Source organism: Solanum pennellii, chromosome 11 (genome assembly GCF_001406875.1).
Source record: "Solanum pennellii chromosome 11, SPENNV200".
NCBI lineage: Eukaryota > Viridiplantae > Streptophyta > Magnoliopsida > Solanales > Solanaceae > Solanum > Solanum pennellii.
The window spans coordinates 63,009,207-63,020,032 of record NC_028647.1 but is presented as its reverse complement, the minus strand read 5'-3'; the positions used below and the strand labels follow the sequence as shown (position 1 = coordinate 63,020,032).

General features: G+C 36.0%; 5 protein-coding genes and 1 pseudogene across 5 annotated transcripts in view; 3 read left to right on the top strand and 3 right to left on the bottom strand.

The window, feature by feature from the left end:
* Window positions 1-4,491, bottom strand: part of LOC107003110 (actin-related protein 2/3 complex subunit 2A) — an 8,628-nt gene extending 4,137 nt beyond the window's left edge. Inside the window, exons 1-4 of the mRNA XM_015201369.2 lie at window positions 4,272-4,491; window positions 2,604-2,670; window positions 2,198-2,405; window positions 371-540 (exon numbers count right to left, since the gene is read on the bottom strand). Of these exons, the coding sequence (XP_015056855.1) occupies window positions 371-540; window positions 2,198-2,405; window positions 2,604-2,670; window positions 4,272-4,333 (507 nt within the window). The 5' untranslated portion in view covers window positions 4,334-4,491. The remainder of the gene's footprint in view (window positions 1-370; window positions 541-2,197; window positions 2,406-2,603; window positions 2,671-4,271) is intronic.
* Window positions 4,492-5,113: 622 nt separating this feature from the next.
* On the bottom strand, window positions 5,114-5,874 carry LOC107004385 (annotated as a pseudogene).
* Window positions 5,875-6,426: 552 nt separating this feature from the next.
* On the top strand, window positions 6,427-7,059 carry LOC107004036 (germin-like protein 9-3). Its single transcript, XM_015202256.2, has one exon. It carries the CDS (start codon window positions 6,448-6,450, stop codon window positions 7,057-7,059), a length of 612 nt encoding a protein of 203 aa, XP_015057742.1. The 5' UTR covers window positions 6,427-6,447.
* Window positions 7,060-7,788: 729 nt separating this feature from the next.
* LOC107004374 (germin-like protein 9-3) lies at window positions 7,789-8,377 on the bottom strand. The gene has a single exon (XM_015202582.2). It carries the CDS (start codon window positions 8,375-8,377, stop codon window positions 7,835-7,837), a length of 543 nt encoding a protein of 180 aa, XP_015058068.1. The 3' UTR covers window positions 7,789-7,834.
* Window positions 8,378-8,504: 127 nt separating this feature from the next.
* LOC107004348 (germin-like protein 9-3) lies at window positions 8,505-9,626 on the top strand. The gene has a single exon (XM_015202561.2). It carries the CDS (start codon window positions 9,006-9,008, stop codon window positions 9,624-9,626), a length of 621 nt encoding a protein of 206 aa, XP_015058047.1. The 5' UTR covers window positions 8,505-9,005.
* A 781-nt stretch (window positions 9,627-10,407) lies between these two features.
* LOC114074923 overlaps window positions 10,408-10,826 on the top strand; it is a 960-nt gene continuing 541 nt past the window's right edge. Inside the window, exons 1-2 of the mRNA XM_027913155.1 lie at window positions 10,408-10,650; window positions 10,748-10,826. Of these exons, the coding sequence (XP_027768956.1) occupies window positions 10,560-10,650; window positions 10,748-10,826 (170 nt within the window). The 5' untranslated portion in view covers window positions 10,408-10,559. The remainder of the gene's footprint in view (window positions 10,651-10,747) is intronic.

The window sequence follows — 10,826 nt, the reverse complement described above, 5'->3', positions numbered from 1 at the left end:
GGGGGGGGGGGGGGGGGGATTGTTGGAACTAAATACAGATACAAGTTCAAAAACACTTAACAAACAAGGAGACAAGTACTGGAAGAACTTGGATATGCCAGGATCACTCTGGAGTCAATGAGGCAAAGTAGGCTGAAAAATATCCGCATGGGGTTATTGTCAAAAGAATTGGTTGATTTAGCTATAGTACCCAAGCTCAACAAGGTAAAAGAACGTTTTCACTGCAGAATTTGAAAATGGATTCATAGTGAAAAACTGACTTTTCACCACAGCATTTTAAAATGGATTCATGTTCATTGAACTTAAGCCTATAGAGGTAAGCTATAGTTTTCACCACTTGTGCATGTTATAAAGTAGATAAATTACTCACCTGAGGTACAAGGAAAAAAGACTCGTTAGGACGATGAACCAGGGCAACGGGCTTGCCTAGATCGGAAGGAACTGTCCTTGTAACAAGTTGTTTCAAAACTGCCCTCAGTGGGGCTCCCATTACTACCTCCCTCACCGATGCAATCTTTGTCAGGAGTGCATGTTTTTGCTCTACAATCAGAAAGAAATATCATAAGCAATGTATATTACAGGATTGTAACAGAAACTTTCAGCAACAATAGACAATCACCCAGGTTCAGAAGTATCAAAGATTTTCTGAAAATTAGTACTCTCATAGAACTGTTCACAAATTTAAAACTGAAATAATAAGTATACCAACTCATAAAGAAAGTGTAATGCTACATATTGACTTGTACTACCATCTCAAGTTTGCACTTTGGAGCTCGAATCCGACCAGCTAAAAGATCAACAGCAAAGCTGAAATTACGTTGGATTGTGAGGAGGGGTGTGCTGAAAGTAGAAATATGGTTTTTATTTTACGCACCAGCAACATCCAGGAGGATATTTTCCTCTTGGATTTGGTGGATACCTCATAATACCACCAGCAGTACAGATATGGTTATTCTTAGGTAATGTTAAATACTTTATAAGAATAAGAGTAGGGGCAATGAGACTTTTAGTGGTGCAATATTCAAGAAGTTGTAAATAGTAAAGCTATATAGTTCTCCATTACGGAAAATGGACTCAATGGACTGAAAGGAAACACATGGAGGAAGTATATTACAAAGAGCTTTAACCTAACGTGCATCCAAACATATAACACAGATCAAAGTGAACCATGGCTCACAGAGTTAAATTTGGCAGGGGCTTTTATTCTTTATTTCAAAGGGAGTTATTCCCCTGCTTGTATACTTTTTTGCGTTCGTTGAGTACCTCTGATTGTTTTGTGCTTACGTCTCTCCTTTGAGTACAAAATTTGTTCTTGGGGAACAAATGTTCTAAAGCCACCAATTGAAGATCAAGTTAAAAAAATTCTGGAGTACAAGACAACAAGACTGGGATTCGAAGGAAAATGGATAAGTTTGATTCACCATTGCTAGCCACAGTTGAACTTTCTTTCTGGATAATGTGAACCAACTGGCTCTTTAATTTAATCCCTATAGTCAACATTCAGATGACTTTGCCCTTTCCTTTTGGGCAACACATGGTTGCCAACTTTTACACGTGAACAGGTGACTTTTTTAGAGAAAAACTCTAGCTTGTTTAATTGTTTCCTGTACAGATCTTTCATTGGACTTGCATCCTTTTGTTAAGAGATAACTTACTGAACTATGATATTCAAGAACAGAAATTCAGAAGCTTGGAGGCCCAACTTCGAGCCAACAGTGAATGCTGCATACTAGTATAATATACAGTTATATCTTTTTTTCCTTAAAATATTTTGCCACTAATCGGACAATAAATTGTACTCTTCGTAGCTAGAAGAACGAGTGAAAATTTGACAATTTCCCTTTTAGTTTTAGGAATAATGAAAACATGCACATAAGCCCCCAAAAAAAAAACTCCAAGAGAAAGGATACACTGAAATTTTCAACTGAATAGAAACTGAGAAGAATGAAACCCTTTTTTCATGTGTGTGTGCTGAATGTGTGCTTATTAATGAGTGCTCTCACCTTATATTAAAAAGAATTTGCTAAAATAGACATGCAACATGAAGCGGATGTGATCACATTTATTTCTTGATTACCCTTAGGAGAGTAAGAACCCCCCAAAATTTTCTAGTAATGCAGTTTGGACTAACATCCTAATACCATCCAGCACAATCATAGCAAGCTCATAATGACCTTAAAGAGGAAACTTGCAGAACCTTCATCTGGGGGAAGTTTTGACAAGTTTAGTTTAAGTGTGAGATTAAACCCATCTCTTGGAGGATCAAGAATTTGTGCAACTGCACCATATGCTGCTTTTATGGCTTCTAGCGCTCCAAGTGGAAGTCCACCAAAGAGGACAGTTTCTGGAGGTGGTATGGGCAATGATACAGAAAGAAGCAAGACATTTGGATTTTTCACTGAACCCTGCAGAATATGTTACAGATTAGCCAGCCAGATGTATCATAGATGACAGCATGTCAAAATAAGATATGACCATCTCAATTAACATTTTTAAAATAATGATGTGTTTAGTGGTTCTTTCATTTTTCTTTTGAAGTGAAAAAATTGGGAAAGAAAGAAAGCAAAATCATCAAATTGGACTGTTGTATGATAATAACTCACCTGAATATGGTAACGGATATCATCAAATTCAACCCATTGGCTGTCCAGTTCAACCCCTTTCTCAAGACTGCAAAATAAGGATGTGCTGTCAGCATCTACTACAGATTATTCAAACAAATGACGGAATGGCATCAGTTCTATTTGCAATACAGGGCTGCCAAATTTTTGGAAGATTCAAGAATCAGAAAACTAGGTATGTCATATTTTAGAACTTTAAGCATACACCAATTGGTGAAAGAATAAGCTAAGAGCAATTGGACAAATAAAGGAACCGGAATGCTATATTGTTAACAGGGAAGGGTTCCCATGATAAATCACTAAATGGAAGTAAAAAATTAAAATGATCAATTTTAATATCACGGTAGCTAATGCTTGAACAATTAATCAAATTTTGAACATTTGTGACTTTATTGGCAGCACTTTTGGATTGATTAAGCTGATTCTACTTCAGTAACTGATAAGTGTAGGCAGTTCATGTTCATCCTCTACTCCAGCTCCCTGGGATGCGAGGAAGTAAATGCAACTCTCCAAACTGTTATGCAAAAGGTAGAAAAAGTTGAAATACTTTTGCATTTTTTGGAAATGCACATTATAACATTATGGTTCTTTATTCACATAGTATTTCCGTGCTTCACTACATAGCGATCATCTAGAGCTTGCCAACTATTGGACATACTCATACAGAATATTCACCCATATACCCATGTATCAAGGGTGTTAATGACTGAAAGATTACATCTTTACACTTAAATTAGAGCAACAACAAATGTTAATACCTAGCAACGCATCTTCGTACTCAAGCACAGAAATGAGTTGGAACTACACAGAAACATCAACTATACTAGCTGTAACTCAATCAACTAGAGCTTGCTAAACATCGGACATACTCATTCCAAACAAATCCATGTAATAGCACCCAGGGTGTGGCCTACTGATCAATGAAGTGGGTTGAGAACCATGAAATCTCATGTTCAATCCCAACAGAGACAAAAATACTTGGTGATTTCTTCCTATTTGTTCTAACCTTGGTGGACAAAGTTACCTATTAATTGTTGTTGGTGGGAAGTGGCGGATATCCCATGGAATTAGTCAAGGTGCGCGAGGAGTGGAACGTATCCCGTGGATTTAGTGGAGGTGCACGAAAGCCGGTCCACACACCATGGTTATCGGGGGAAAAAAAGATTGCAACTTTATGCTTAAGAAAGTGCAACAACAAATGCTAATGCAGCAGAAGCATATAAATTCTTTCATCTTCACAACCACATACAGAAATAAGCTAGAACTATGCAAACATTAATCAATCTAGCTGCAATACAATCAGCTCCAATAAAAATAAACAATAATGCAATCCACACTTCCATAACCAGGCTTAATCTTATTAGCTCAGTCCATTAGCTGACTACCATAACTTTCACCAAGCTTTCGATTCCCACACTTTGTAATCCCTTTCCCTTCTCCTACCCAAACTTTCTTTTAAAATACTAAAAGATTGCAACTTTATGCTTATGCTAATTCCAGCAGATACATATAATCACACACAAAAATGAGATAAAAACTATGCAAACATCAATCAATAATGCAATCCAGACTACCCTAAACCACAAATTGACCCCAAAAAAGTGTTAAAAATAGGGAAAATTGAAAAAAGTGAAATGGATTTAAGCTTACCTCTGGACGCGATTGTACAAGATCTGAAGAAGATATCTAGAGGGAGATTGCAGTAATATCATCGATCTCTTTCACAAACCAAATTCGCAGTTTGGATTCTTTGAAAATCAAAGAAATTAGAAAGAAACAGAAAATCAAAGAATCTTGAATGGACAATTTGATGAAGTTTTGTTATTAAAAGTTTGATTTCTCTTTTGTCAATTTGTTCAAGTGGGAAAAGTTATGTAAGAATTATTGAATAAATCAAATCACTTTTTTTGTTACAAACACCGTAAATTATTAATTTTATTCTCGAACTATTAATACTCTATTAACTTGACTAAAATATATTCCCTAAATTATCGTCAAGTTTAATGGTATTTTCACCACTTCCCTCGACTTTCTATTAAGTTTGCGTCTGGACATGCGATATGAAATCAACTTTTGGACATGTCATTTCATATCATGAGATAAAGTTCCGACTTCTGTGAAAATCATGATTTGGAAATTTTCAAATACAAAAATTGACCTACAAATTTATATTTTGTAATGAAAACCCCATATAAATATATATCTACTAACTATTTATTTGATAGGTAAATAATGGCAAATTATTTTATCCGTATATGTTGAATCTCCATGATTTCTTTTTGTAATTTACTATTTTTTATTTTAAAATTTCTAGCTCCGCACTGAATGAGAAAAAAATGAGAACTTTTTTAAGTCTTCTCAAAATATATAAGGTCAATTATGATTATACTTTGCATTTTGATGTCATGCCATATATAAAGTATAAACCTTTTTATTGAAGATTCTCTTAATATTAATTATTTAGTCGGACTGTCTAAAAATATTGTCACACTTAAGTCGAATCATTCAAAAATACACTACTTTTGGTGGATATGAAAGCATCCGACAACATACACTACTTTTCGTGGATATGAAAGCATCCGACAACATTTTTAAATAGTCCGAGCAACGTACTTTTCAGGCTAGACCTGCCTTGATTTTCTGAATAGTAATGATATCAGTCTTAAAAGACTTGGCTAAAATGTTATCAGGAATGCTTGTATTGAACACAGTTAGGAACAGAAACAGTGCCTGCATTTGCACTTCCAAAAGCAGATATACCCCAAGCACAATTTTCAGCATCAGCATTGTATTGGTAGTGTACTAGTCCTTTAGGGAACACGAAAACATCTCCTGTTTGCAATGTTTGAGTGAAAATCTTGTTCGTGGTATCGATGAATCCTACTTCCGATGTGCCTGACATGAGGAAAAGGAGCTCGGCTGAACGTGGATGAGTGTGGACAGGGTTGACAGAGCCTGCAGGGTACTGTAGGATTGCATAGGAAACACTTTGTCCGTTCAGGGCTGGAAACTCGGTCATTGCTGCCTTTGTTACCTTGAATTTTTCGGGTGGTGGAGCTCCAACGATGCCCCTTAGGCCTGAGAAGGTGAAGCAGGAAGCATCAACTGATGGCACGCCCAGTGGGAGCACAAAGTCTGTTAGGATGTCAGGTTCACCAGCTGATGCCATTTGAAAAATGACTAGTGATGTTGCTAGAGCTAACAGAACTATGCAACTTGAAGTTTTTGATTCCATGTTTTCTCCTGTTTTCGTTTCTTTGTTTGAATGATTTCTTGAAGGACTAAAGATTTTATAGCTATACAAGAGACATATCAAACAAGAATCGAGATTGAAGTCTCCGATGAATCGCCAAAACAAAAAGGAATTGTGAATATAGGAAACTGCTCCAGAAGTTTATTGTGTCAACTGAAGAAACAACACACTTACTCACCTCTTTCCAGTTCTGGCTTTCAATATGGACAAGAGAAAGCAGTTAACTTTTCCCTTTAAAAATTGTTATGTTTCGACTTTATGCACTTTGCTTACATTACAAGATCAAAGAGTCTATAAAAGTATTATCTTGAAGCATATAACTGATGAAACCTAAGGAATATTGAGACGATTTTCGAAATATGGAATCTTATAATGTGATTTCCAGGTAGTTTCTGCTATCAAAAACAAATAAGTATAATGTGTCAAGCTTAGTTAACATCTATTACCAACTGGCTTATTCTTCAGCAAAATTTGGTTCTGGTTTTGGTCTTTTTTATAAATTTGTGGTCTAACAGAACTAATAGTCATCATTTTACAACTTATTTGTATACATTTTACCTATATCAACAAAAAATGGCCTCATTCCTCTTGAAAAGTGTCCTTGTTGTTGTAGCCGTCTTTTTCATTTCTTCGATGGCTCAAGCTAGTGATCCGGATATCTTGTCTGACTTCATTGTTCCTGCAGGAAGCACCATAGATGGGAACTTCTTTACCTTCACTGGTACTCGTGATATTTTTGGCAGCATCATTGAAAAGTTCAAAGTGACAAAAGTGATCAAGGCAGAGTTTCCAGGTTTGGACGGTCAGAGTGTTTCGTTGGCAGTGCTTCAGTTCCCCAGAGGAGGTGTCAACCCGCCCCACACACACCCTCGTGCAGCTGAACTGTTATTCATCGTTAAAGGTAGTCTTGAGGTTGGATTTGTGGACACCGCTAACAAGCTTTACACTCAGACTCTCCAAGTTGGTGACTTGTTTGTGTTCCCTAAAGGACTAGTGCATTATCCGTACAATTCTGATTGGAATAAATCAGCTACAGCCCTGTCTGGTTTTGGCAGCGCGAGTGCTGGAACTGTTTCACTTCCTACAACATTGTTTGCTACTGGGATCGATGATCAAATTCTTGCTAAGTCCTTCAAGTCTGATATTGCCACTATTCGGAAGATCAAGGCTGGTCTTTCATCTTAGGCAATTTTCTGTATTTTCACTACTAAATTTGTGTGTCTTGACATGTACTCACAGGATAGTACTGCAGTCTGCATATTTTATTAGTCCACAGTTTCCTCTAATGTAAGACAACATTTGCTACTCATGATAAATAACAGTTATGGACATTCAGTAATATTTTTCTAACGGTACATTACTCGTACAATAGGCTGGCTCCATTTTATGTATATAAAGTAGATGTTGAATTCTGTTGGCTTTTCAACATGTTTGTCTTTATATATTGAACCCCTTTAGCAAAAATTCTGATTCCGCCACCGTTTGCTACCATTCAGAAGATCAAGTCTAGCCTTTCATCTTAGACTGCAGATATTAAGCTTCTTATTGATTCGAAATAGTAACTACTATTTCGTTTTCTAGTCATTTGGTGTTTGATATGTTTGAAAATAAACTACAGGAATGAAGCTGTACGTCACAGAATGCAGTGCCCGTGGCTAAAAGATTAATCGACATGTTTATTCATGACTCCTTGCATTTCTGAGAGTTGTTAAAGACTAATCAATGTCAAGTATAGAAAAATTTATTGTGCCAAAATCTTAAAACAAAATATACATTTTCTGTCAAGAACTAAGCAGAAGTAGTAGTACTGCACTTTATGATGCAGATCGCGGTGATAATGTCGACACCTCAAGAAACAAAAATTTAGTGTTGAAAATACATAAAAAATTGACTAAGGTGAAAGACCAGCCTTGATCTTCTGAATAGTGGCAATATCAGTCTTGAAGGACTTGGCCAGAATTTAATCATCGATCCCTGTGGCAAACAATGTTGTAGGAAGTGAAACAGTTCCAGCATTCGCGCTTCCAAAACCAGACACGGCTGTAGCTAATTCATTCCTATTAGAATTGTACTGATAATGCACTAGCCCTTTAGGGAACACAAACAAGTCACCAACTTGGAGAGTCTGAGTGTATAGCTTGTTAGTGGTGTCCACAAATCCAACCTCAAGACTACCTTCAACGACGAATAGCAGTTCAGCTGCACGAGAGTGTGTGTGGGGCGGGTTTACACTTCCTCTAGGGAACTGAAGCACTGCCAACGAAACACTCTGGCCATCCAAAACTGGAAATTCTGCCTTGCCAACTTTTGTCACTGAGAACTTTTGTATGACACTGCCAAAAATAGCACGTGTACCATTGAAGGTAAATAAGTTCCCATCTATGGCGCTTCCTACAGGAACAATGAAGTCAGACAAGATATCCGGATCACTAGCTTGAGCCATCGAAGAAATGGAAAAGACAGCTACAACAACAAGGACACTTTTCAAGAGAAATGAGGCCATTTTTCGCTCTTCTGAGGAGGCTAATGAAACAGGTAAATGGATATAGATAAGCTGTGAATATATATATAGATAGATAGATAGATAGATAGATTTTTAAAAATAACCGTAGATATACAGAGCGACTTTACAGCGAAAAGAATTCCAATGAACCACTTTTACTCCTCTAGCTCCGCCCTTAGGCAGAACCAAAGTTGCAGAAGGATAAGCCAGTTGGTAACTGATGTTTACAAAGTTTTTGAGCTGTTTTTATTGTTTGTTTCTGACTGCAGAAACTACCTGGAAACCAAATTTAAAGACCATATAATTTGAAAATCGTCTCAATATGGCTTAGGTTTCATCAGTAATATAAACTAAGTGCATAAAGTCGAAAACATAACAATTTTTAAAGGAAAAAAGTTATCTGTATTCTCTTGTCAATATTGAAAGCTAAAACTGGAAATTGTGTTGTTTCTTCTATTGACACAATAAACTTCTGAAGTAGTTTCCTATATTGACAATTCCTTATTCGTTTTAGCAACTCATCGGTGACTTCAATCTCGATTCTTGTTTGATATGTCCCTTGTATAGCTATAAAATCTTTAGTCCATCAAGAAATCATTCAAACAAATAAACGAAAACAGGAGAAAAAATGGAATCAGAAACTTCAAGTTGCATAGTTCTGTTAGCTCTAGCAACATCACTACTCATTTTCCAAATAGCATCAGCTGGTGACCCTGACATCCTAACAGACTTTGTGATGCCACTCGAGGTTCCATCAGTTGACGCTTCTTACTTCACCTTCTCGGGCCTAAGGGGACTCGTAGGAGCTCCACCACCCGAAAAATTCAAGGTGACAAAGGCAGGCATGACTGAATTTCCAGCCCTGAACGGACAAAGCGTTTCCTATGCAATCCTACAGTATCCTGCAAGCTCTGTCAACCCTGTCCACACTCATCCACGTTCAGCCGAGCTACTTTTCCTCATGTCAGGCACATTGGAAGTAGGATTCATCGATACCACGAACAAGATTTACACTCAAACATTGCAAACAGGAGACGTTTTCGTGTTCCCTAAAGGACTAGTACACTATCAATACAATGCTGATGCTGAAAATTGTGCATGGGGTATATCTGCCTTTGGAAGTGCAAATGCAGGCACTGTTTCTATTCCTAACTCAGTGTTCAATACAAGCATTCCTGATAACACTTTGGCTAAATCTTTCAAGACTGATATCATTACTATTCAGAAAATCAAGGCAGGTCTAGCCTGAAAACTACGTTGCTCGGACTATTTAAAAATGTCGTCAGGTGCATTCAGATCCTCTAAAAGTAGTGCGTTTTTCTATGATCCTACACGAGCATCGTCTTGGCGTGACAATACTTCTAGAGAGTCCGAGCAACATAGCTTAACAGTAATTTTTCACTTCATTCTTATTTTTTCAATTTGCAATGTAAAAAATAATTAAATGTGAGTTACTTTTGTAAGGATAAGAGTATATCAACTCTAAATCGAATATATCAGACTTTTTCCTATTAAATTATGGAGTAACTCTTTTTGTGGACTAAAAACTTCAATTATTTTTTTTAAAAAAAAAACATTAGAAAATAATTAAGTGACGTGCCTTTTTATTAAGAAAAATTACATAAACACATAACTTAAGATACTTTAATCTCTAAAATTTTCTATCATTTAAAATAATTACTAAAAATATCCTCTCTCAGATACATCCCTCCATCAAGTAATGTATCAGACAGACAAAAAATATATCAAGAATAATAGAAGATTCGAAATTTTTATAATTAAAAAAACTTTCGAAATAAAATAAAATTAGCTCCAAATATATACGATAAATTAGTTATTTGTCCCCTTCAATACAACCAATAATATTACAAAAAGGAAACAATTCACGTGACAAAAGTAAAGTTAAAGTAAGCATTTAATTTTCTTTACTATCAAGTATACCCTTATATTAAAGCTGAAAAAGTTAAAAAAGAAAATTCTGATTTTTATGTATATATATATATATATATATATATATATGAATGTATTCTTTACTAAGTATTTTAAAGAGGAATAAACCTTAGAAATCGATTTCATATTTCAATTGGTCATGATACCACCCTATCAAGACAAAAGTTGCAAGTTCGAAATCTATCGATCCAGACAAATTCAATAAATATATCAATACAAATTTCGTATAACGATGAGATTGACATTAATAATCGTTATTTTCCTCTTTCACATCCATCTTCTTCATGCTTTCTCTTTATCTTCTCGATTTCTCCGTCCTCGAGGTAATTTTTACTATTTTATTACGAACGAAAAATATTTTTAATATGTACACTATGATCTATATAACAATGGATTAGCAACATTTTTAATTTTTTTTAGTGCATTTGAGTGATGAAATTGTGATGAACGATAAACGTGGAGGTGGTGTGGTTAGTGGGCACGCTAGTGCCCACGGCAG